Source organism: Kogia breviceps, chromosome 1, assembly GCF_026419965.1.
Source record: "Kogia breviceps isolate mKogBre1 chromosome 1, mKogBre1 haplotype 1, whole genome shotgun sequence".
NCBI lineage: Eukaryota > Metazoa > Chordata > Mammalia > Artiodactyla > Physeteridae > Kogia > Kogia breviceps.
Window position 1 is genome coordinate 30530949 of NC_081310.1, and position 27467 is coordinate 30558415.

At 43.6% G+C, this 27467-nt stretch overlaps 1 protein-coding gene across 9 annotated transcripts in view; it reads right to left on the minus strand.

The window, feature by feature from the left end:
- Positions 1-27467, minus strand: part of PROX1 (prospero homeobox 1) — a 53499-nt gene that overhangs the window by 13030 nt on the left and 13002 nt on the right. For 5 of the 9 annotated variants that reach the window (XM_067029836.1, XM_067029804.1, XM_067029858.1 and 2 more), the window contains 2 exons: positions 23182-23289; positions 17040-17234 (listed from right to left, as the gene is read on the minus strand). In XM_067029836.1, the coding sequence (XP_066885937.1) occupies positions 17040-17234; positions 23182-23289 (303 nt within the window). The remainder of the gene's footprint in view (positions 1-17039; positions 17235-23181; positions 23290-27467) is intronic. The other 4 variants (XM_067029824.1, XM_067029813.1, XM_067029820.1 and 1 more) reach the window with 1 other exon arrangement.

The window sequence follows — 27467 nt, forward strand, 5'->3', positions numbered from 1 at the left end:
CTTGCAGACGCTACACCAGATGAGGCCGAGGAAGATTCTGCAGCCACAGCTGTGCTGCAGACTAAAGTCTCTTTGACTCTGACGCTCCAGGTGGCTTCAGCTTTCAGGGACCTTTTACAGGATTAGGTTAGTGTGATGTCCACACAATTCTAGGCCTATGAGTGGACTCCCCTCCTACTTACATGTTTTGCTACTTAAATGCGTGAAGGCTAAACGCTTATAGGAAGTGGCTAGAGTTCAAGGCTGTCCTTAAAACAAAACAACGAAAAAAGAACCACCGCCCCCGCCACCCCCCCGCCCCGCCATGTTTCCTCCGTCTAAGCAAAGGAACACATGGCAGTAACAGTCTGTATCAATTTTTTGTAAACCTTCAAAAGAACAATGTCCTGTTGAGCAAAATTCAGTAGCATTCTGTAAACATTAATTTAAGGAAATCAATAGACTCAGTGAACTAAAGCCATATTGCAAGATAAACTGGCCAGAGTGCCACTTTGTCAAATAGATTTTCGTTTTCTCGGTCTGATAAAGACAGTTTCAAAACGGGGCAAACGTGTTGCAACCAAGGTTTGAAAAGTATGTGGCCTTCAAACAGTCTGCTCATTCTTCCTACAAAGCTGGATAAACATACTTTAAAAATGATAAGATGGTTTAGAATTGATCGGGCTCTCAAACTTTACATAGGGTAGATTTCTTGGTTGTCTCACAGGAAAAGAGAAAAACAAAATAATGCGCGCATTCAGAATAGAACATAAATGTACTTGGGAGAAGGGGTTAAATTGTCTTGAGAAAAAGAGCTCTGGGGGCAGTGTCAGTTGATGCTTGACTTTTAAAAAAAGAAAGGAAGAAAGAAATCTTTATTCATGCTGACCTGATGGGCAACAGGCTTTCTTGCCAAAATCCAAAAGCCAAACTCTCTAGTGGGTTTGGGATCAGAGGTTTCAGCTGGTGGAAGCTGCTCCGTTCTGTGAGCGCCACGCAATGTCATGTTAATATGCAAGGGAGGAGCTGGGGGCGGGGAGGCCAACCTGGGGAAGGGCCGGGGAAGGACCCTGAACGAGCGAGATCCACGCAACAGCCTCAAGGTTTCTCTCAGCCAGCCTGCGAGAACTGCAGGGATAATTAGGAAAAGTGGCAAAAGGAAAGCCTGTCTCTCGTCTGTGGCCACAGCAGGGACCTGCGCTAAGCTTGTGGGAATACACTTCCAAGTGAAATTGCCCGCCATCCCCTGATGCCAGAACCAGCTCTTATAAATGCTGGCAAAGTGGCACCCGGCTAGGAATTGGTGCAAACAGTTCATTGGAAGGAATGTAATAAAAAGAACAGCTAGTCACATGGGAACTGCAAGGAGAGAGGTCAAGGATCTACCTTGACTGGACAGTGGAACGCCATGGCAAAGGGTTCCAGGTAGTGGGCTCTGGTCTGCGGTGTGGCCGCATGGGCCTGGCCATCACCCCTCACATGGACTTCCCTCAACAGCACGAAGGAAGGGCCAAGGCTTCCCTGAGGAGTTTCTTTGTTTCCTCATCTGAATTTGAATCTTTTACCTTTTGAGAGTGGGTATTCACAAAATACAGAATGCACAATAAAATTCCCATACCTTTCAGATGTTGATAACATACACATGGATAAAATGTGCTGGGATTGAGCACTTTGAAAAATTGCGACTTTAGGTAATAAAAAAGACTGTCTTCACATTGATGCTACCAGTTGATAATTTGTGTATACATTTTAAACTGTGTAAACATCCCATTGGCAACTTTGCCTATAGATACCAAGATAAATAAAACCACGTCCGTCTCCCACAGCCCCAGAAAAGGACGTACTAGCTTGCTGGGAATGGAAGGACAAATATCTTTATGATAAACTCTATGAGGCTGTCAAAATTATTTTGTGCCGCTGAAATCTGGTTCACCAAATAGGCCTACAGTGGCTAGTTTGTTTGCTCATGCTTGGAGGTCTTGGTGTTGTATTAGGAGATACAACTAGCTGTCATGTTATTTGTTGTAACGAGTTAAATTTTCCTTCTCTCGCGAACACGTCTCAACACATGACTCCAAGTTTAAATGAGCGTCAATCAAAATAAAACAAAACCAAAATCATAGAAAAGGCATCAAAAACTAAAATCTCATATTTTCTCCCATCCCTCCACCCCCGAGAGACTATAAAGATACTCTCCCATCTTAAGAACAAGGGTGAGCTCTCTGCTGGAATGCCACATCTGGTAGGCTGTTCGGATAAGATCTGGACCGAGACTACTGCATCAAAGAAGCATAGTTTTGGAACTTCAGAACTAGAAAGGATCTCAGAGAGTTCATGTTCTACCGAGGAAAGAAAAAGCCTCAGCCAGGGGTCGGCAAACTTTTTCTATAAAGGGCTGGACAGTAAATACATAGGCTTTGTGGATGGACTACATTTGGTCTCTGCTGCATATTCTCCTTTTTCACAATGCTTTACAAATATAAAAACCCTTCTTAGCAAGGGTCATAAAAAACAGATTCAGTGCCAGATCTGGCCTGTAGGCCAGAGTGTGCCAAACCCTGCTCTCAGCCAAACTTAAGAGCTAACCACTTTGCTGAAGGCCTAATGCTCTTTCATTCTTCTCTAATCCCGTGTCCCGCACTGGGTCAGCACACTAGTTGTTCTTGCAAGGGTAGCTGGGATCAACATACCCGAATTCAACCTACATTGTCACGCCTGTTCCTCAGATGCGTGTAAGGCTGGCCGTGTCTACAGGAATAGTTAATGGACCACACAGAGAGATGCGAAGAACCAGGTGGACCTCAGTCTTGCCCTGCTTTGACAGGGAGCTTTTCGTTAGGAGCTTTCCTGCCAGCAAATATCCAAACGAACTACACGGAGGAATCTATCCCTCCTTCGTGACACAGGTAATGAATCAGCTTCGATGGAAAAATAAGCAGTATACCAGTCACTCTGCGGCCTTAACTAACTTCCCTTCAAGTCAACCCCATGAATCATGCGCCAGCCGCGTCTGAGTTCAAGACAGGCTGCTAGTGCTTGAAGTTTAACTTTTGCTACCATTACTGGGTGAGGCAGTAGGATAAATAGGGCCAAGCTTGCTGCCCTTCTCGGATGGGAGATTATTCAAAAACAACTTGGCATCAACTCTCCAATATTGCATGAAGGAAGCTGGGGCACAGATAATCTGCAGTTACTCCTGTTTCGTTGGAGGATGCATTACGTGATTGTTTTCCGCAGAGGTTTACCTTCATAATTAAGCTTTGCCCAGGCTAACATCAAAAGTAGTGTGTGCCCTTTATTCACGTGGATTGAGCAATGTGAGTGAGAAGCCTAGGGAGAAATTGCTAGGAAGTGGGGTTGAGGCAGGACAATGAGAATAGCATTACTCAGAGTAAGTACCAAAGAAGGCACTGGGAGATACAGATGCTAAATGAACAGAGCTTCGGAGAACACCAGGTCACGGGAGACACCACCTCTCTGATGACAACAGCTGATGCATCCCCAATAATATCTGGGTTGTTTTGGGAAGGGACTGGGATGAAAGGCAAAAAAGTCAGAAAAATTCTGCTTCGTGTTCTAGGGAACTCTATGGGTTTCTCCTCCAGGATTACCCTTTGCAAAACTAAGCATGAGCCGTATTTCAAAAGCAACCTAAGAGTTTTGTGAAGGGCTTTGACATTCCTTTTTCAAGAAAGGTAAATAGCTTGGAAAGTCAGAGAAACAGATTCCAGAAGGGCCCCGGGAGCCTTTGGAAGTCCTCTAGAACCCTACCGACACCTCATGGGTCTTGAGAGACCTGGGACTGGCCCTGCTGAAAGGCAGGGTCAGGAGTCTACATACAAATTATTTTGTACACCTTCAGGTCATTTAAGATGATAAATCTTTGGGAATTCCCTGGCAGTCCAGTGGTTAGGACCCCATGCTTTTGCTGCTGAGGGCACGGGTTCAATCCCTGGTTGGGGAACTAAGATCCTGCAAGCTGCGCAGCACAGCCAAAAAAAAAAAAAAAAAAAAAAAAAGATGATAAATCTTTGAAAAATACTCTCTGTATTAAAGGAAGTACAGTGGCCTTGAAAGCACAGCCGACCTCTGCTACTGATCATGGCTCTGCCTTCACCCCTACTCAACCCCCCATATCTGTTCTCAGTGAATATATTACCTTTTACTAAAAGTCATTTTTAGTACCAGATTTTCTTTTCCACCGTTAAGGTAGCCTTAAAAAAATAACAGAGGTTGGGCTTCCCTGGTGGCACAGTGGTTGAGAGTCCGCCTGCCGACGCAGGGGACGAGGGTTCGTGCCCCGGTCCGGGAAGATCCCACATGCCGCGGAGTGGCTGGGCCCGTGAGCCATGGCCACTGAGCCTGCGCGTCTGGAGCCTGTGCTCCGCAACGGGAGAGGCCACAACAGTGAGAGGCCCGCGTACCGCAAAAAAACAAAACAAAACAAAACCCCAAAAACCCCCCAAAAAACAAAAACAGAGGTTGGGTACAATTACCGCAAGAAAGATAGAAAAAACATATCCAAGTGACCTGTGTGAGGATTTGATACCTCCAAACACAAACTTGTACATACAAAATCCCAGTGGAAAAGACATTCCTGATTGATTACTATCGTTTGGGACATGCTTAAAGGGAAGGATGATGTTGCTTTTACAAAAACTACCAACCAAGCCTAGTAGTGACGGTAGTTATAACATCTAAAACAATTAATTCTGTCTTGAAAGAGGGGAGATGTTATATATTCTACAGAAGTTAATACGTATTACACAGGCCGATTGTCTGGGCTGAGTTGTGGCCTCGGTGGAATGTGTGTGGGGACAGGTATACAGGCTCTCTGTTAGTTTGTTCAGGTCCATATCGTCTCCTAGAAAACCCACAGGCATGAGGGCTTCTCGGATGAATGACCTCACTGTTTGGCTGCCCTAGCCACCACAACAAAGTGAGCAGCAAATATAATGCCAATAAATTGTCTATGAATTTGAAAAATTCGCCTCTATAATCCCAGCAAGGGAGTTGCCACATCTCCAAGGGCACTGTTAAAAGATCTGCAAAGAGGGCCTTGGGAGAACACTAAACTGGGCGCCCTGGAGATTTTTACTGAGATAATTAAGACACAGCAGCACCCCAAGGGTGGACGTGGCTCCACCTGATTGCCGTCTGTATCCCCAGGGCCTCCACAGTCACTGCTGAAAGCTTGGCATCCTGCAAAGGACTTATGTAGAGAAGGCGTAATGTCTTCTGCTCTAGAATCGCAGAATTTCAGAGCTAGAACAGAGCTCTGTCTTGAATCTTATCACTTTACAGGTGAACAAAGTGGAGCCCACAGAGGCAGGTGTTGCCAGGGGCAGACCCTCCAATCTGGGGCTCCTTCCACACTACCTGTCATCTCGTGGCTGCCCTTCTCGTTGGGAACCCCTGACTCCAGAAGCCCGGAGCTGTTCCGGGATGCTGTCATCTTTAGAGCCAACCTTGGGGCAGGAGGAATCACTTTCTCTTTTCAAAACCAGTTTTGCACTGACTTTTTGTCCCAATTCTAACGGGAACTCCCTGTTTGCTCTTCTGTTTGTTTGTTTTCCTGTTTAGGGTCAGCAAGAAATGATGCAAGAGTTGGGTTACTGACAGTGGCGACAAGGTAACTTTTCTTTGGCTTGACAAATGAATGAAAGCAAATGCTTATACAGCGCTGACTTTCTGCTAACATATTCATGGACATTCATTTAATTCTCACAACAACTCTGTGAGGTAGGCACTATCATTTCCCCCATTTTACAGATGAGGACACTGAGGCAGGCACAGAGAGGGTAAGACACTTGCCAAGGTTTCACTGCTAGAAAGTGTCAGCACTGGGATTTGATCCCAGAGACCGGTTCCAGAAACCATGCTCTTAAGTTCTACACTATTGTTAGTCCAGGACCACTGACATTGGAAAGACTCCCCCAAAGGAAGTCCCTTTTAAGATCTCAAAGTGACGTTTTTATATAAAATTATACCTACTTCTAAGTGAACATTTTGTTTCCTGCTTGAGAATAATACAGAGATCAGAGCTTTCTTGCCGTATTTGTCATTTTTATAGACTCAAGCCCAAGGCTAAGGCTGTGTCTTCATGATGTCAAACACTCCAATACGTTACCTACAAAAACACTGGAAACATCTGCACAGCAGGGTGGATCTGTGCAATTTTTATTTGGCTGGATATGTTCCGTAGACGCATTCAGATTTGCAAGAATACTTGCCAAGGGTCTCATAAACTGGTCTCATAGGATCATTTTAACCAGTAAGTGCTACTGAGATGCTAGTCAAGAAATCCAGCTTCTGAGGATGAACTTTGGGGGCAATCAAAAAAGTCGCGGGCTTCCCCTGGTGGCGCAGTGGTTGAGAGTCCGCCTGCCGATGCAGGGGACACGGGTTCGTGCCCCGGTCCAGGAAGATCCCAAATGCCGCGGAGCGGCTGGGCCCGTGAGCCATGGCCGCTGAGCCTGCGCGTCCGGAGCCTGTGCTCCGCAATGGGAGAGGCCACAACAGTGAGAGGTCCGTGTACCGCAAAAAAAAAAAAGAAAAAAAAAAGTCGCATTGGAGGTGTATGTGAGGTATAAAACCGTGATGTGGCCGCCCACTGGAATTCTGCCCTGTTGTCCTGTAATTGTAACTGTCCCTCAGGAAAACATGGTCCTGCCTGAAGAGCATTACAGAAGGGCTGCTAAAATGATCAGGCGCAGCCCACTTACTGTATGAGATTAGACTTTTAAAAAGGATTAGAGCTCCTTAATCTGGAGAGATGAAGATTAAGAGGGAGTAATGATCAAAGTCTATAAAATCAGAGAGGAAATGGAGAATATGGCCACAGTCCTGTTCACAAATCCTAGGATATTCTAACAAGGGATATCCCTTTGGAGTTCCAGGGAAATCACTTAAACAGCAATATAAAGAAGATACTATTTTCACAGCAGGTAATAAATTTAGAGAATTACTGCCTTGGGAAGTGGTGTATTCTGAGAATGGAGTTACATTTTTAAAAAGGTTTAAATAAACCCAGGGGTGATAAAACCATAATGATCTAAAAATGGCAGGTTAGGAATGTTCTGGGGACATCCTGAGTCTTTTGAAAATGATGCAATCAGTGACAGGTACCCGCCTCTCCCGACATGCTCCCTGCCCAGGGCTGGTGGCCTACTGATCTGGCCACCTCTGTCCTCACTTTGTTACCTAGCTTGTTCCTAATATTCAGAACAGGGGTCAATGACTGGTAAGCTCAGAAACCTGGTACAAAACAGCAACTCATTCCTCCGAGGGGGTTTTCTTTAATGCTTGCCAGGGTCTTTGTTCTAGGATTCTGAATTAGAATTCAGGACAATGATCTGACCATGCTTCCCATAAAAATATGAACTTACTCCTTTCAGTAGACCTTAAAATCAAAATCTACATTTTACTCAAAACAGAGAGACATTGGAAACATCTTATGTTGCAGTGGTGGGGGGATAGAACTGGTTAAACTCTCTACTGGAGAAGCTGCTAACACATCAATTAATTCCCATTTAAGGGGAAATGAAACATACCGATTATGTAGTACCCATCACAGCCCAAGGTATTAAGCTCTAAAATTTACTGCAGTTAATGTAGAAATCAGCACACCTTAACAGAAGCTGTGGCTCCATCAAATATACAGAATAAAACTTGAGAGAAATGTTTTAGCTCATTTCCAAAACAGCCCCGTGTTCGTCACTTTCAATATCTAATAATAGGTCATTGTTGGGGAGCCAAAGGCAGCCAAAAATAAATAAATTTAAAAAAAAAAAAAAAAGGTTATGACAGCAGGAGGAGGGGGCAGGGGATTTTGGGAGGGAGTAGAGTGCAGACGAAGATTCCATGCAGAGAAAAAGAACCTTCAGATGAGTATAACGTGCTCAGCGAGGCATGAAGAAAATATTCTGTACTCACATTTTAGACCGCTTGCTGAAGATTGGTAAAACATGGCAATGTGCAGAAGGAAATAAAAGAGCCAAGGAGAGGGAAGGGGCTGCAGGAGAAAGGCATCCATCTCCAAGCAATGTCTAATAACTCCTCATTCTAACCCTAAGTACCACTGAAAGTTGGGAGCAATCCCGCGGTATCTTTTCAAGCTGCAAGTTTGAAAACGTTAGTCCTCTCGTTGGGGAGATATTCAGAAGCACGATCCGTTTGGGGAGGAGAAAAGTAGGAAGGTGGGAAGGGGTGAGGATGGGTTAAGGGGTAAAGAGTCGCCTCGTTTCGCGTTGTACACTTTCAAGGGCTCTGGGCAAGAACACTGGGACATCTGGAGTTCAGAAGTCGAGGGAAATGGGGAAGAACCAGGAAGATGAATACGCGATCATCAGCTACACAAAAGAACGGAGCAGAAAGAAGCCTGGATTTGGGCACTCGCGTCTGGCAAGGAGGCCGCCAGCAGGGCTAATGAAGCATTTGTGGTGCAGGACGATTGCCAGCGCAACAAAGAAGATGTGCTTGGGCTCTGCAGATGTGCCAGGGCCCCCAGAGCAAAATAATGACATAATCACCATCAGTGTCACAGACCAGACTGTACACAAGGTGACAGGGGAGCAGGGGGGCTGTAATACACACAAGGGGAGGACTCGCCGGGGGCCCATGGCGGCTGCGCCCTGAGGCCTGGGAGGCAGGCAGGGCTACCTGCCTACCGCTCTCTAGCTGTATCTCACATCCTAAGGTGAGGCTTGTCCCCACCGTTGGTGGCTGTGTTTTATCCAATCCCAGCTACTCCTGAAGAGGTCACAGAAATCTGAAAAGCTTACGAGAGATTCAGACTGGTTGGAAAAGGCTGGAAAAAGAGAAGGAAGGGGAGAAACGGAAGGAAAGAGTTTTGAGTAAAACTCCCTGTGATTCCGCTAAGTTCTGTGCTCCAACTTCCACGAACCTGACCCTAGCCATTCAAGCCCGAGGAACAAACATTAGCATGAGTGTCAAGGTTTCCTGCTGCAAAGAAAATGCAAGAAATATCTGGGGGCGCCCGGGAGGGAGGATCACACAGTAGTAATAAATGATCCACCTCAAAGCGAGCAGGAAAACAACAGGAAGGCAGGAGAGAGCTGCCCCTGCCCATTTTAAACAAGGTCTCTCAGCTGGCCTCGGCACCTGCCCTGGCTCCAGCTTCGTAAGGTGGGTGTGTTAGTACAGCTGTCTGGCTTTTAAGTGACTTTTGTCAGTTTGAAAGTGAAAAGTCTGTTTGAGGAGCTGAAAGAACAATAGCCCAGAGGCCAGAAGAAGGGCTGGCAACACAAAGGACTTAGACTACACTACTGTCCCTTTTCATTACTTCTAATGAAAGATTCATAAGAATAACTTTAATTTTTTATGATCCCCTTTTTGGTATGACTCTATTAGTTGTGTCAACTTCCAGATCCAGGTTCTCTTTAAATAGCAAAGGGTCTGTGGTGAAAGTCTCTTCAAAGAGCAACAGGGACAGAATAGATTCTGGCCATCCTGTAAGCCCCTTTCTCCAGAAGACACTGCTCTCGGGGACACAGAAATGCTCCTTAAATACGGTTTCCTTCTGCCTTGAGGTCTCTGTGAACACCGCAGGGAAGCGATCTTAAACCTCCCTAACGTGCTAGTTCAACTGCTCCTAGGAAGAACGATTCTATTTGTTTCCTTGGCTTCACTCTATTTAACAGGAACAGTAGTATAATCATCATTAATCGCTCTCTTTTCCCTTTACTTGTCAAATAGCTGTCTCCATAGTGCATCTTTATTTGGTGTCTCAGCCAAAAGGGCAGGGCTGGGGAGGGCGGGCGGGGAACAGGTCGTATTTGTTTTACGTCCTGTTACCAAATAGCACTGAAGACTGGCTTGAGGCAATCGGTGAAGGTGAAACAATATTTTAAAACCAGGATCATCCACTCTCAAGAACCAAAGTCCTAGGCTTCATCAAAAGAACGTTTGCAAAAACACTCATTCTGGCAAATGTACACTGAAGTGGTTAAGAGGAGTGAGTGAATGATCATTTCATTTTCTGCCCTATGGCTGAAAAAGAACCAAACAGTTAAAAAGTGCAATAAAATCCTGGGGGCGGGGCTGGGGTGGGATGGGGGTGAGGAAATGTGATTTAAAATGTTATCTGCCACGTGAAAAGGGATCACCAAGTTTTGAACAAGCCTGGGGTTCGCTAAATGAGTTTGTTTAATCTCGGCGAAATAAACAGGCTGCTTTTCACAAGGTGGATAGACCTGCAGACATTTAATCCAGGATGGGCCGAACACAATGATACCGACCCACTGAAAGCTCCAACCACCACCGGCGGCTCTCAGCAGAGAACGGGCTCCCTTTCTCCTATTGATAACCCTTTGTGGGGCCCAGAGAAAAGAGGCGAGGCGAGGAGAACGGAACGTCAGACAATGGCCATCATGCCACACTCTGTCTCTGAACTTTCCTCATCTCTGAAGGACAATTAATTATGAAGGCCTTAGGGGTAGGTCGAAGCAAGGGAAAAACCCAATGCTGTCCCAGCAGTGGACGCGGCTGCCACCTCTGTGTTTGCTAAATGGCTTTGCCTGTTGGGGTACAGCCACCAAGAGAGCCAATAGATCACTGGGCGGGGGGGGGGGGGGGAGGTGTGGGAGGAAAGCAAAAGATTTTTTTGTGTGTGCGCCTGCCCTTGTATAATTCTATTCTCACTGTGAACTCATCCATACACAAAACACAAGGACAATTTTTTTTTTTTTTTTTTAAAGAGAGAAAAGCCACAGGGTAGGTTGCAGCAGAAACGGCCTCTCAGTGGTGTGTTAAAAAGGATGGTCTTTTCACCAAATCATTTCACAGAGGCAAAACAGACAAACACAAAGAGTTGAGACTTTTTCTCTGACATTAAATGGAGTAACTGATAAGGTCAGACATATGATACCTAAAGACATGAATCTGTGAACTCTTGAAGTCAAAGGGCCTCTCTGTGCCGAGGAACAATCTTTCAAAGGAAATAGATCATAGAACTCCACTGAATCTGCTTTAAACTTTATGAAGCAGGAGGAGAAAAAGCTCTAAGTAGGGAAGCTTGACAGAAGAGCCTTGAACTATTTTCTGAAGGAAAGATGAGACCCTCCCTAGGCTGCCACAAAACATCTTTTTTTTTTTTTTTTTTTTCTAAAGGCTCCTCTGAACTTTGATACCAAGACACTGCCATTGAAAGCTGTATAATTATGTGCTATAGCCACTGTAGAAAATGCTTTGTTCCCCCCAACAAAGGACAATAAGCAAAGTAAAGCGACATTACACTGTATCTTTTTCTTTAAGAATGTTGAGAAAGGTCATGGAATGCTATAACTAACAAAGCTGTTGAGTAAGGAGGTTTTAACGTTGATCTTACTGTGCTCGAATGTAACCCAATGACAAAAAAAGACACAGGGCGCTAAAAATGCAATGACATTACCAAATAGATGATAAATCAATGGGCCTGCTTCATTATACCGATCAACACCTTGAATCCCAAACGGGCAGCGGTGCAAAAATGAAGCTTCAGGCACGCAGTTCTCCCTGTGCCGTCCCCTACCCCTGGCAACCCCCCCTTCCCCACCCAGCCTGGCGTCTTTACTGCTCCCTCCTTCAAATTTCAGGCAATCATCCTGTACGAGGAATATGTTTCCAGACAGCCATGTGTGTACATATATTTAGAGAACATTCATTTAGTCTCTTAAAAGATCAATTTGGCTTGTCAGTGGGGGGACTGGCAGGGAAAGAAATGGTAAAGGTTTCTCTTCCTCCTCGCCACCCACCAAGAGTGCGTTGTGTGATCGTTTAAATGGCACCTCGGCTTTGAGGCCAAAAGACTGCAAGAGCAGTAAAAGGGTTTCCCTCCTGTGCCGGTTTTCCAAATGATCACTCATATTTAAGCATCTATTTGGAGCAGAGGGGAAGCGCTTCCTAAATCCACCCGTCCTCATTTTTCTTTAAAGAGGTGACAGGGTGAATGAAAGACTTCCAAATATATTAAATCTTCTTAAACGTGCGTCGTGTGGAAAGCGGGAGTGGGCTGGGAATGGGGGTGAGCCTGGTGGAGGGAGTAGATGCACTGTATGGGTTTAAGTGTCATGTGTTTGGGTGGGTGTGTGCGTGGGGGGATGTGAGGAGTGCTGCCTTTTCATTTTCTCTTTCTAAGAGGAGAGTGAGAAGACGCAGAGAGAGGCCTGCAGGAGCACCCTTCTCGCCTGTCATGTGACGCCTAGAAAAAAGTCAAACCACAGGCTCCAGGATGGAGCGTTTGCCCCGTGAGTTATTAGTATCTTAGGAAATGACATTTACAAGCCCACTAATCAATGAATCGAGTTCTCTTTTCTATTTGTTTCTAAGCCTTCCATCCAAAATCCTGGGTCTTTACTGAAGGCAAGGGAAGTTAGTGACTCCTCCTGCGAGTTTGGACCCTGCCTGCACTTAATCGGCTCGCCACTAATGGCCCATGGGGGACGCCCGGCTGACCATGGCGGGCGAAGGGCTAGCTCATGGGAACGGAGAAGGAGAAGGAGTGCTCAGGGCAGTCTTGGAAATTGATCGTGAGCCTTGCCTTCTTTCCTGCCCCAGTTGTGAGGGAAACAGAAAGGCAATACAGTCCAATGCACACGCCCCTACAAGTCAGAAGGATCAGCCCGAATGAAGGTGTCTGCTACGTTCTCTTCCCAGCCGCCACGCAGGCCATCCCAGACCCCAGTCTCTGGGTCATTCTGCCTTTGTCAGCGGCCAGCCTACCTCAGTCAACCTGGGGTGGCTGTCTTCCGGCTCCAGGAGCAGTGCGTTTAACCTTTGTGACTTACACAGATCGGTTGCCGTAGTTGAGTTCTCTGCCAAAACGTGTAAACCTGCCTTGGAAACTGACAGCGCGCATTGCCTTCTTTCCCTGCCACACTTGTGAGGGAAACAGAAGTAATAAAATTCAACTCCTATGGCCCTGAACTCAGAAGTATCCGGGTGATGTAAAAACTGGGAAGGAATCCCAAACCTCCTTTCCCTCCCTATAAAAATCAGTTTTGGAAGCTCTTCAAAATGAAGCGAGAACGAAGCACAGCAATATGTACCATAACACCTGGAACGACAAATTTATTGTTACCAATCTCATTTAACGTGAGAAGTGGGAGTTAAAAATGCGGCCTGTCACTGAACGTGCCTCTCTGAACACCTTCACGGACTCGTGCTGGGAGGGAGATACCCGACCCCTGTCCCGTAGCCAACTTTCTTCCCTTGAGCACAAGCTGAAAGCGTGGTTCGTCCCCCACCCCGCCCCGCCCCCTGCAGTGTCTTCTTCCACATCCCCTGGGTCTTCTCAAGCTCTCACCACCCCAAGTCTGAATGCCGTGCCAAGCATCTTGGCAATTGTGTAAACTGATACAAAAGGCAGAACAGGCTCTCCTGTCACTTAGAAGGTTCTGACTCATACAAGACAGGAAATGCGCAGGGTCTAGAAGAGCAGGGAGATGCAAGCCACTCCCTCTGCACTAGTGATAAACCTTCCCCATCTGCTTTATTTTCCCGCAGGCCAGGGGTCAGCAGCCACTCCAGCCTTGAGAGCCATCAGCGGCAGGGGCTGGAGGGGGGTGGTGCTTAGCAGTGACAGAGGTGCCACCAGCAAGCTTATGACAGAGGCAGAAATGGAGCAGAAAGCTGAGAGGGACAAGGGTAGGAGGAGGGAAAGCAGGAAGGAGAAGGTAGCAAAGGACAGAAAAGCATTAGCCTCGCCCCCGTTCTCTCTCCCTGCCTCCCCTGTTCCCACCCATTTAGAACTACTTTAAAAACAGTAGAAAGCTTTAGGCAAGCTGAAGGATTTCTTGTATTAATATCCATATCATTAGTACTCACATTAAATTAGTTAATATTGGTAGACCACTTAGAAGAGTGCCCAGAACATACTAAACAGTCAATACATGTGAGCTATTTTATCATTGCTACAAACCACTGACTAACTGATTGAGAAATTTTAAAATGCAATCAAGAAGACGTTTTATTATTTTGCCAGCTAATAGTTGGTTTAATATATTCCTTTCAATTGATTGGATCTTTGGGCATCATGTAGGCATAACTTCAGTCTCTCTACTAGGCCCCATCTCCGTTTAAACATTTAAAAATAAACCAGGTGTACAGTTCTCTACTTTGCCATCTTCTTCACGTGCTCATTTTAGACTACAGATTCACTTGACTTGCTCTTCAGGGGAGAAACTTGGATGCAAAAGTCAAGCAGTGCATGCAATAGCAGCTGAGGTATCAGACAGAGGTGCTGGGTCTACTTCTGACTCACAGCCATGGTCCACACTGGAAAAGCAACAATGATAAGACCAGTGGCTTTTTTTTTTTTTATATATACAAATTTATTTGTTTATTTTTGGCTGTGTTGGGTCTTTGTTGCTACGCGCGGGCTTTTTTTTTGCCACAACTACTGAGCCCGCGTGCCACAACTACTGAGGTCCGTGCGCCACAACTACTGAAGTCCCCGCGCCTACAGCCCCTGCTCCGCAACAACAGAAACCACCGCTATGAGAAGCCCGCGCACTGCCAAGAAGAGTAGCCCCTGCTCACCGCAATTAGACCAGTGGTTTTTTAAGCATCTCACTTAAGCATGGACCTCCATGCACAAAGGCACAGAAAAGAAGGATCATCTTATCTGAAGCTTTTATTACTAAGTGCCCCAAACTGAGAGGCTAAATTAAAAACTATTTCATGATATTAGGATCATACGTGGTGGTAGGGGTGTGTATGTGCATATGTGTGGGTAAGTGGAGGGGGCAGGGCAGAATCCAGCACCTGCTTTGTTCTCAGCACATTTCCGGAAAGAGCCTAGTTTTTACCGAAGGAGGAATAAGGCCCAGAATAGTCCAATAACTTGTCTGAAGTCACATGAGAAGTGACAAAATTGCTCCCTGGGCCCCATACTCTTTGCACTGAAGCAGTCTTAAAATAGACACTGCAGATAAAGGAGAGGTGGCCTGGCTGGAAGTGGATATGATTCACAAAGAGAGGAATATCAGATGTTAATCATATTAAAGGAGGATTTAGATGATGCTAAATGGAGCAGCTTGTTGGGTATCTCTTGATTCCAGCCACCCCCTGTTTGTGTCATTTTGGCCCTTGCGCTGAGTAGGGGATTAAAACCAACCAGGTAAGGTTTAAACGACCCTAAAAAATCCTAATGGGCACTGTCAGGATCTGTTCTCTTGAGTATGTTACTCAGCAAACATGCACAAACCATCCCGTGGATCTTGGGCAATTCTTTTATGAAGCTTGACGCATGCTGCCAAATGAATATTTATCATAATAAACTGTAATTAGTTCACTAGCGCACCGTTGAATTCTCTTAGCTCAAAGTTGACAGCAAAAGACTTATCAGAAAGGGGGTGGGGAGAAGTGAAGCTTTTAATAAGATTTCTTTAAAATGGTTAGCCATCGTCATCATGCAGGGGAAACGGGTTCGACTCCTGGTCAGAGAACTAAGATCCTGCATGCCACAAAGTGTGGCCAAAAAAAAAAAAGAAAAAGTTTAGCCATTGTCATATTCTTCAGCTTTGGAAGAAATCTGCTAGAGTGTTCTGTCGAAACAGTAAACCAGTGCTCTGTTCCAACAGAGACTTTAAAATACTGAAGCAGTAAGTACAAGAAAGATCCTCACTTTTAATGTGTTTGGCCAAAGAAAAACTTTGCTTATAACCCACTTGGCAAGAAAAATACATTGCTATTGGATAGCCAAGAGAAATTGGTGGCTTGCAGTATAAACACTCCAACTTTCAAGGAAAAACCATGACTTTCCCGTTGCTAAACTTCCCCATTCAGTTCTTCATTAGCCACAAAAACTGATCTGCTAAGACCACTGGGAGAAGGGTCCCCAAAGGAATGGGCAAGCAGCGGGGGGCAGTGGGGGTCAGGTCGTTATTGACAAGGCCAGACCAAGGTGCCCCTTTCTCCTTTGACACTGAGAACTTTGTGGGCATTTGGGGGTATACCTATCTGCATAAGGAAAGCAAGAATATTAACATAAGGTCCGCGCAGGAGCAGATGTGGGGGAAAAATTCTCCTCCTCAAGGTACTACAAGAGAAGGACCACCTTTGTCAAGCCACAGCCTGTCCATTCTCATCATCAGAGGTTCAGCCTGCAGAACCCTTCCCACATTCCCACTTCTAGCCATCATTGCCCCAGTCAGCAGGGCTCAGCAAAATGCTTTTGTGGGTACTGGGAGATTCGCTAGTGTTGTCTCATGGAAAGTCATCACGTTCAATGAAAAATGCTTGCTGAGGCACCACATCAGCCAGTAAAGAAATGCCTTACTCATTGCCACACATCTCTTATTGTTGCACAGATACGGCTTTCTGGGAATCATCTATACTGCTTCATATGTGCCTGGAACATGCAGGTTGCAGACACATACAAGTATGTATAGGACCGTATGAATGAAGAGAAACAAGCTCGTGAAGCTGCACGTATGCAAAATGAACACACAAGGTTGTCCTCCCAAAAGAGCAAAACCAGAAACAAACAAATGAACAAAGATGTCCATGGGTCTCTTATCATAGGTACTTGGTAAATTCTCACACCATTTCTTCCAGAAAGGAAATGAATGCTGATGAAAGTTTGAAACCATGGAATCACTTCCCCATCAATCTTTCTAGACTTTTTAAGAAAACAACTTTTGAAGCTACCACTGAACACAGCATATGTCAACTCAATCCACATGCCAGCACCTAAATGCGAAAAAGGCCTATTGGGGTAGAGACCTCTTCTCTGGAAAGAGAATCACTCTGTGTGTGTTCCTTGCTGCCGTTTCTTTGGATTCGCCAGTTCCCTCTTGTGTGGCCACATGGGTCTTCCAAGCAAGCAGCAGAGGAGGGGGATAGGAAAGGAGACGGAAGCGGGTCAGCTCCCAGGACTCTGACGGGACCCACGGGGGCGCTCTTCATTGCCACTCGACCACTTACCCTACTGGGGGATGCTTGTGTGAGATACCAAAGCAAAAAAAAAAAAAAAAAAAGACAGATTTGGGGCATTTCTAAAGAAAATACTTTTTTTTATAAAAAAGGGAGATGACCGAAAAACAAAGATGAGTTCCTACCTCAAAGTCATTTGCTTTATTGTAGTGCATGTTCAGAGCCCTGTACAGCTCACAGTCTCTGGTTATAGACAGCTCTTCGGTACTGGTGACCCCATCGTTGATGGCTTGACGCGCGTACTTCTCCATCTGAATGTAGTAAAACTCACGGAAATTGCTAAACCACTTGATGAGCTGAGAGGTAATGCATCTGTTGAACTGTTAAATTTAAATGTTGAAAAGGATAAGAACATTGCCATTTTTCTTCATTCATTCTTTAAGCATTTGAAGAATTTTTAAAGTTCCCCTCCCTTCCTTACTTGGAAAGGTATGTTTTTAATTCCACCAAAATGGTGGCAAGAGTTTCAAGAGCAATGATACACTTAACGGCATATTATAAAACCAACTAACGATGGAAACTGCATCACGTCCCTACACATCTCAGATGGAAACCTCATGTTCTAAATCTGATTTTCCTTAAGCTGAAGATCTTATTTGAAACGTTGTTCTTCATCTTTCAGTAGAACAAACTGCATTTGTATACCTCTTATGGAAATTCGTTCAAGCCATAGAATCCTGGGAAGTCGTTATATTCAAGTACCAGAGACGGTGAGTCACATGACTTCACCACTAGCATGATTTTTTTTTTTTTTTTAAAGAGAATTTGTGTCACCACACGACAACCTCATTCAATGCTGGAAAATGGCTTTCACGCAAAAGGGGAGGAATCTGGCACTTGCTTAGTTTTTGGTAATGGGTGATCCCCGTGGCCACTGGCTATGATTCCACCTAATGTCTGCACCCGGTACTCGTGGCCGGTGCTGTCTGGTCAAGCCTCCGTACCTGTTCATACACTTCCTACAGCCAGCACTGGAGAGGGCCCGTGCCCCCTTCCCACTGGAGTCTATGCAGTTTGGGAGGTGTGCTTAAGACACAGTCCACAGACAGCATAGACAGAATCTTTATTACATTTTTTTTAAATGCCAAGTTACAACAACATGATTAGGCTTTAGAACTTTGTTTACCAAGGTTTCCCAATGACCTTTTAAATGAAGATGTCTTCCTGGATTCACTGCAAGTGATACCATTCTTATTGACAGTCCTCTGTGCACGTAAAGGACAGATACATCTCAACTTGCCAAGTCAAAACCAATAAATCCATAGCTTTATATCAGGCAGGCTGACAGACAACCCCCTGCCTTTTGTCATCACAGGCGTTCCCTTCCCTGGGCCCCCAGAAAAAGATGTACATTCATCAAAAATCAACAAAGACCACTTATCAAACACTGGCCATGAGAACATCCAGACTCCAACAAGATGACAGCTAAAGTGTGTATCGGGGCTGTAATTACTACACAGAAAGTTGTTTCTATACCAGCAAAGATAATAAATGAATGAAAATTTATGGCAGAGAATGGAAGTAACAAGGAAACAAGCAGGGAGACTGGTGTTTCTCCCAAAAGGCCAACTTGCATCATAATTGCCATGGAGTTGCAAGGGCCCTTACAGATAATTGACCAGAAAATGATTAAGTCATCAGCAAATCGCTTCTGCTTGCTAGAGTTCAAACATGTACTTAACCTATCCAAGAATTATATTTTCACTCTGTGTGTCTGCTCTGTCTCTATTCAGCCTTGCGGGGAACCCGATTAAAAAGACAACTGAAGGACCCCCGTTATCTGATCTTCTGGTTGCCGATTTCAATAGAACTTAAACCCATTACGATTTGCTGAACTTGGAGTTCTTTCCATTTTATCTCAGCAGTAAAATACACTGTCCAAATTTCCAGACACTGAGATAAGGACTACAGGCCCCCGTGACGGCTTACTGTTCCTTTTTAATTCTTTTAGAATAAGAAACAAAACATTACAAAATGATAGCAGGCTGTGCACTGGGGAATGAAAATTGCTTTGACATGGAGATTAGGCTTCTGTATTGTTACAAGACATTGTCTCATATGGACAAGAGTACTGTAGAGGAAAAAAATAGAAGGGTATTTTTTTTTCTAGAATGGTCATGAATGACCTAATGCGGAAGGACAAAAAAGTAAGTGCACTTGCCATTATTTAGGAATGGGACATAAAGGGAGATTTAAAGCTTATTGTTAGAGAATGGAAATACCAGAGAGGAAGAATGGGCAAAAACAACAGACTCCCCAAACATGAGACAAGGAAAATGACCAGCACAACAGCTTGAAGAGCAGGGTTTGCTCCACAGGGAGGGAACTAAAATTTACTGAAATTCGTTTGGTTTGGGCTGCTGGCCACACCAGCAGAGTCCCGCCCCCTCTTTTCCCGATCGTCACCTTGGGGGAGAAAAAGTGTGCAACTTGAAAGAGTTAATGTCCCCCATTCTGTAGTGGCTTCCCAGAAAAGGATCAATTGTTCTATCAAGGCAAGCTCTGTCGTGTTAATGTGTTACTGCAAAACCTGATCGCTACAATAAAGAGGCTGTGTTTCCACAGTGTACGGGTCTCTGTGACTTTGATTAATGCTTCCCACGGGACATCTCAGCCTCAATATGGGCTGGAGAAACTTCCTAAATATTCAATGAGCATGGTCAAAAGATGTATAAAACAAATCAATCTGACACCTTAATCTGGCCGGGCAGCAGTTGACTCAAGGGGTGGAGGGAATGAGATACATCATTTAACACCGCCGGCTTGAAAAGCCATGAGCGTCTGTTCTTCAAAGCTAAAATGGTACTGAATCTGTTGTACTTAGTGGTCTAAGAGTTATTAGTTTGTACATTAAAATCAGCACCCAGGAGTGCCCAGGAAGACGGTGGAGGCCCATGGATCCTTGGCCTCTGTCTGCCACGTGCCCCCCTGCCCTTCTCAAAGGAGCTGAAGGCCCATGAGCTGAGCTTTTTGTCCCGCTGAATGTTGGGATGAGGGAATTAGGTTGGACTCTCTGTGAGAACATGGAACTTTGTTTAGATTCTTACTCTGGGAGTTCAACTAAGACGGCCCTGGTTTCGTCCTTCATGTATACCATCACCATAGAGGAATTTTTCTCACCAAGCCAATGTCTCTGAATTGTATAGGATTTCCTCCTACCTCTTTTTTTCCCCCAACGTAATTTAAAAGCCTTCACTTCCTTCCCAGAGTGGAGAGTGAAGCACTGTCTCCCTTCCTAAGGAAAAATACAAGGGAGGGAGGATCGCTCTGGTGGGGCCCACCTACCAGGAGCTGGTTGGAGATTAACTCAGTCCAGTACTACCTCCCAACTGTGTCTTGGATGGACACCTAGGCTACACCTTATTCATGAAACAAAATATTTTCCACTCGTGTGAGTCCTTGGTTTTTTTACTTGCAAAACGAACTTCTGATACTATTTGAAATGAAGTGACTCTGTGATTCAGAAAGGGACATTTTGCTAGAATTAGGAATTTTCTCTTCATGTATATGGCCACAAAAAAGTATACGCTTGTATCATTGCGACAGATATTACTTGGTCCAGAGTCACAAGAATATGTCCTTTTCAAGATATATGATGCAGGGTTTCATTTCTGATAAAACCCTAAGGTCTCTTCTCCAATTTCTAGGGATTTCTCAATTCTGTGGTTTCTTGAATCTGGACTGAAATAACATTTTGGACCATATATCTATATAGTTATGAAATAACTATATATATATATATATATATATATATATATATATAAAACTTGCAAATAAGGATCCACATTTATATATCTATATCTAGATAGAGATATATGTATATATATATATATATATGTATACATACAAACACACTACATATATATATGTAATATAACATACATATGCATGAGTATATGCATTGTCAATATTCAAATTCTGGATTTTCCTTAATATTAAAGAAATCCAAGAATGCTCTGCCATTGCTTCCTAGAAAATTTCTGGAACACCTTGCCTGGACTATCCTTCCCTTGCTATGCATGACTTTCCACTATCATTAGTTTAAGCTCAGGGAATATAAATTCATTAATACTAGCCAAAGAAAAAACACAATTAGGAAAGTTAAAAATGTATAATATGTATAATTCATTCCCCAAATAAAAGAGGAATGATCTTCGGTGATTTTCTGCTTTGCATTATATGCCCTACTGTTTCCCCTCCATTAGAGTGGATAATTGGGAGTTAACCAGACTCACGTACATTCTAACAGCCTTCTTTTCCAGTATGGATAGAATATGGATGGAATCTATAATCTGAATATTAATGTTTTTTTAAATGAAATAGTCACCCAGGTATTTAATTGTTATTTACATAAAGTGAGTGATTATTTGTAAAGCTGAATTACTAGGTGTATTCTAAAGGAATGGGAACAATTTCTTGTTGGTTTACAGTGCCCGGTATTTCTAAAGCTACAAATCCACAATCTCCCCCACCTTGCCCTTCCCCCGGCCACACATGTACAAAATCATGAATGCTTCTAATATTGACATCTACTGTGGGATAGTGTTGCTGGCTCAGAATGGCTGCTATTTTCCACCCTTCAGGTGTCTGCATGTCAGTGGTAGATGAGTGATCCCTATGTATGCAGTTTGTAAAGCTCTTTGGCCTCCTGAATGAAAGGATATTATATTATAGATAATATAAGGTGTTGTTATCATTACATCACAACACTGCAGATCACAGCACCAAGAGGAATGAAGGAGGTAACATGGACATCTAAACATACACACACACACACACACACACACACACACACACACACACACACACTAACAATTTTCTCCCTCTCCTCCATGTCCCCCTCCTAGAACTAAACTAAAGTGTCAGGAGGATGCCCTGGAAGGAGAACTACGCTCTAGAAGCTGGTTGGTCCTCAACCAATCGACAAATGCCCTTCCGTTTGTCCGTTTCAGATGGTCCCCCACAAGGTCCGAACCCTGTCCTGGTCTACTGTGGCACTCGACCTTTCTTGTGCTTAATGATTCTTATCCAGCTGTTTAAGTAACTGCCTCTCTCTGCCTTCCCATCCTGCCCAGTTTGCTGGCACTGGAGGAGGAGGAAACATGCCTTCCTTAAGGAGCTCAGCCAGGGAAGGAGAGAGATAAAAGGCTGAAGTTGCTACACAATTTAAAAGCAAACAAGAGGGAAAACAGAACTTTTCTTACAAGGCCAAGTAAAACATCAGTGAAGGCAGGACTGAAATGGGTCGGCCTGCGAAAGGGGCCAATGAAACAACTCAGACATTGGGCACAAAACCCACAGCAGAGAGAGGCGAGTCATGGAGGAAGGAGCACATTTTGGCAGCTCGTGGGTTCTCCGTGGCAGAAATAAGAACTTGTACACACGGGGGTGGGCAGGAGAGGGTGGGGGTAAGAGCACCCAGCCTTAATAAACTAATCTCAGCTAATGTAATGTTTATCGAGTTCGTTGGATAATGATACCATGTGTGTCATTAGCATCATCAAAACCCAATCTATGTTTTAAAAAGTTACAGATGATTAACACAACATCAAGTTGTTGCAAACAATTACTTAAAGCCCACACATAGACACAGACGCATACACACACACACACACACACACACAGAACCAGGAGGTCCCCATATTCTGTAGAATGAGGGAGGCTGCAGCTGTAGGCCGACAGCTTTCATATCCTCATTTGAATAATGTGTCCTGAATCTGTCACTTTATTCATTCTCCTTATGCTCAGTGTACTCTACATCAACAACAAATTAAGTTGTAAATAAGAGACAATCATCACTTTTGTTTTTAAGCAGCTACTGCAGAGAGAATTTCAATGTACGCTCCTTTCGACAGGGGGAAAAAGAGGTGCTAGTGTTTGCTTTCCTAAGCACAAATACGGGGAAACGAACAGAAACAAAAACAGAAACAGTTTACTGTGGCTGAGGGCAGGAAAATAAAATTCTCTAAAGCACATCCCTCCAGGACCAACTGAAATTTCTTCCAAGGAGTTAAGACATGTAAAGACAGAGGTTAAGTTTCCCGGACTAGAATGAAAATCTGTGCGCCCAGTCCTTTGGTCTTAATACACAAGGAGCCTCCTCTTTGCTTGGCAAAGCCTCAGACCAAAGGACAAATGCATTAAATCAATTACAACGTAGGTGTATTCACCAACCAACTCCACACTCATCTCCATTAACTTCCAAGAGTTCAAATCACTACCTCATGCACAGAGATTGGAAACATTAACAATGAAATATGTCCTTACCTTTACATCAGAGAAGTAGGTTTTCAGCATGTTGGAGCTGGGATAACGGGTGTAAAAGAACATGAGCTTTGCTTTTTTCAAGTGATTGGGTGACAATCCTTCCTGCATGTAGGATGCAATTGGTTAAGGAAACAATTTCTTGAAACACAGGCACCTACCATCCCTCCCTTCCCCCACCCCCCCACCCCAGGAATCTGGAGGCCCACCCAGCAGCCATAGGAATTCTGGAAGATAAATGGCGCTAGCCATGGAATCCATCACTAACTTGCTGCTGCCTGCTCAGAACGACCACTGCCGGTCAGAAATTGCCAAATAGAATGGTGAAGATGCACAATTTAGTTGCGGAATCCTGGAGACTTTGTGGTGAGGCTGGCAAAACATTCCCCCCCCATTTGAGGTCCTTATGCTATCTATACGTTCACTTGTTGCTAAGGAGACAAATGCACCCAACAGGTACTGCACAACTCTTATCATGAGAGTTTTTTCCTTCTTCACAACTACAGTTCTGCTTGTTCTCTACGCTCTCTGCAGGTGACATCCAATTATTATACTAATGTACATGAAAATATAAAATGCATTATTTTGAACACTGTTAGGCAAGCTTCACATTTTACCTTTCAGCGCTAATATAATGGAGCATCTTGACTCACTTTCTTCCTGTCTCATTATTATATCCTTTTAATTGTTTCCTTTTCAATAACAGCTGAAACTTGGGAGGGGTAGTTTGGGCACGGAGAGAACAGGGAGGGGGTGTCGCTTTTGTTAGAGCAACGATCCAAAACCAAATACAATTTGCCTCTCCTGGATTTACAGTTAACTCCTTTGAGAGTGCCACAGTGGTTGGAGCGAACAAATCAATAAATGTGGGTTAGCAGATCAATAAATGGTCACTTACCCAAAATAAGAAGGTCTATTTATTTGGAAACATCATTACCTTTTAGATCTGTAAACAGCAGCAACTAAAACAGTTCCCAAGAGAATGTGAGGCTAACCTATAACAATCCAGGCTTCCTGATTCTCCCCCAGATTCTTGGCACTCCTCAGCAGACTCGGAGCTCGGATGGCTCTGGTCACATCTGTGCCGCAGCCTGGCCCTGCCATTTCCTCAGCAAATTAATGGCTTTATAATTTATCAGAAATGAAGATGCACGTGGAGAAAATCAATGTGGTCCCCCACAAGGTCAATTAAGGGTCCTTCCTAGAAGCTTCTCTAAGGATTTTCTCTTAAAAGAGAGTCTGGGAAAAAATAAGGGAAAAAAAGAAAAGAAAATATGCATGTGTGGGTGTGTGCGCGCGCACACACACGCACACATAAGCAAACACACACACTTGGCTAACAAACCCAACAAAAATCTCACACCGTAGGAAGCGAGGTCAAATAAACACAGATATTTAGGAAAGGTGAAAGTTTCTAAATTACCACCATCAAGTACAGCATGACCAATCTTAGGAACAGAGGGAAACCAGAAAGTTCCTAGAGAAGCATAATCGAATTAATATTGATAAGTCCTTGACTACTGATAACAGGGGGTTTAACCAAATATTCTGCTGAGAATTTGATCAATTAGCATTCCCGTTAATATCACGCAATTTGAAAAAGATCACCTTAGTTTGTAAATTGAAAAGTTAAATATTGAGCCTTTTGTTTTCACTGAAAATAAACACTGAAGAAAGAAATTTTGATGTTTTATCTGTAAGCCAAAGCAGTTTAACTGAACTTGTCTTTGTTTGAGATCCTTAATGATTACAAAGACGATAATTTATGACTGACATACTTCTTGTGCCAAGGAAAGGGCTGAAAGGCCCTCCAGTAACCTCCATTAGACTGAGAGAGGGGACTAAAGGAGCCCGGCACACTTCAGGACCATCTGTCCAAATGGATAAGTGAAATAATAGTTGCAAGCTGTCTCCTATTGCCTCGTGATAAGAGTTTTAGGCAAGTCCAAACTTTGACAAACATCCTCAGATCTGGGTTCTAATCTGTTCTTTCAGAAGGCTACATCCAAACAACCTAGTACAATTAATTATTAGCAGGGAAAAGTTCCAAACCTTTTCAAATTTGGTCTCATACAAAACGAATTGTTTTGCTGTGGTTCTCAGATAGTTATTGAGCCACCAAAACTTCCTGAAGCTTTCAGTGTCTTTAAATTATGCTAAGATGTTTTCATCTTTTTTAATTTAAAAAAAAAAACAGAGCAAAGTATCCATCGTATTTTGGTTGGGATTCAGAGGCTTTTTATTTCATGAAAAAAATCATCCTAATTTGAATTTCTCAAGTCCGTTTTTTTGCTTTAAAATGCTTCCTGTTGGAAATACTTGGAATCAATCAGTGGAAATGAAACACAGAATACATCTTTATTTCTTGCTCATCATGTAATTAAGATAAAATTCCCATAAAATATATGTTTCTAATAAACTATTAAAAATAGCTAATGAAAGATTTAAAAGCCAACAGTTAGATAATCCTTTTTTTTCTCTTCAAAATAAATCTGAACTGACCAATTGGTTAATTTCCCTTTTAAGTGCTTGTGCTGAAAAGCAACTGTTCTTCCAAGAAAGCACTAGCTGTTTCCAGGATACTTACACACGCACAATGACTCATGATGGAATAGATTCAGTAAACATACAGCTGTACTGAACACGAGCTAAGCTCCATTCAAGGCCAGGAAAGAAAATGAGCACAAATAAATATTAAGGAGGTAAAGGGGGGTGGGGTGAGGGGGGATGGAACGCAAACAAGATCTGTCCCGGCAGCTCATGTGGCTTTGCCTCAATTCTCTTAGCCATAGCTTTGTGAAGACAGATGACATTCAATTCTATGTATAATGCAAAATAGACAATAACTGCTGAAACTTGAGACAGCTGCCAGGTGTAAAAAAAAAAAAAAGAAAGGAAAGGAAAAGAAAAAGAAAAAAAGAGATGATAAATCCATAAATTAATGAAAGACATCTGCTCGGGAATATAAAAGATAAGAGAAGTAGGGTACTGCAGCTGAACCTAAAATGGTATTCAAACAACCTGAGAATTTAAGTGTTGTCTGTTTACGAAGCACAATATAACTTCACCTAAACAGCAGCCGCGGAAGCAGCAACAGAGGCAGCAAAAAGGCAAATGGGAGAATAATAGGTGGTGAAGGCTGCAGGAAGAAAATTGTTTTTTTCCAACTGAACCCTGAACTGTGGCTAGAGGTTTTACATGCTGCAGTTCCGACCAAGTGGATCGGGACCACTTGCTTACAATTTCTAAAACGCTTTGAAACCCAGAGAATTTTAGCTTGCTCCTTAAGCTCTGGTTTGCTATGCTTCTAGTTTTCCCCCCTTAGAATCCTTAAAAGGGGAGAAAAAGACCTAAACTCTCACATTTAATAAAAGGGATAGAGCAAGTTGTTGCTCCACAAAGAAGTTTAACATAATAGGTGGGATGTGTAGTTTACGGATATATATTTTTAAATTTACTTAGTCCATAATTGGGGGGAGGCGGAAGGGGGATCCAGAGTCTTCCAATCTTTAATATACCTGTTTCCCTACAGCTAATACACCGAACAGAATTCCTATGGCCCTGCACCACTTCCAAAAATGTACAAGGTCAACTTCTATGGATGAATTCACATTTTAGAAATTCATTTTTAATTCAGGTTTTCAGGATGGATTTTAGTTTCAAATTATTAAGTCATTTTCCTTTTTGAACTTCACGTGTTTTTTAACCTTCTCCCTAAAAGTCGAACAGGGAAAGCTGACTGTCACAGAGAAGAGGTTCAGTTTCTTCCCTCGCACGTCTTAAGTGCTTAGAACACCGCTCTTGTGCTTTAACTGGGTGCATGCAAATGTTTGAGGCCCGAACAAGGCTATTTTTCTTGAGATGCAAAGACGATGAATGACAAGGAACATCAGGAGGAAAAACAATTGGCTGGCTGTTTCTTTTGGAATTTGAATAAAATTCAATATTTGATTAAATAGATTCATTTGCAAAGATACTGAACACAGTTTTTATATCCAAGACGGGACCTTTTGGTGCAGGTGTGCTGACATTCAGTTTACCATGCACACACATTCACTAGTTCCTTTCTATTAGAAGGGATAACAAGGTAGTGTGCTCTATTACATAGAACATATATGCCTAATGTGCTGGACTCAGAATGGATTTATCCGATAAGCTGGTGTTCTTAATAGTTCTTATCTTAGCTACTTTGTTCAGGGAAACAGATGATGTCTTTTGCGGTGGGAAAGAACTGTTCCTTAAGAATTCAATTATTCATTACAGTTTGGAAAGCCATGGACTAAAAACAA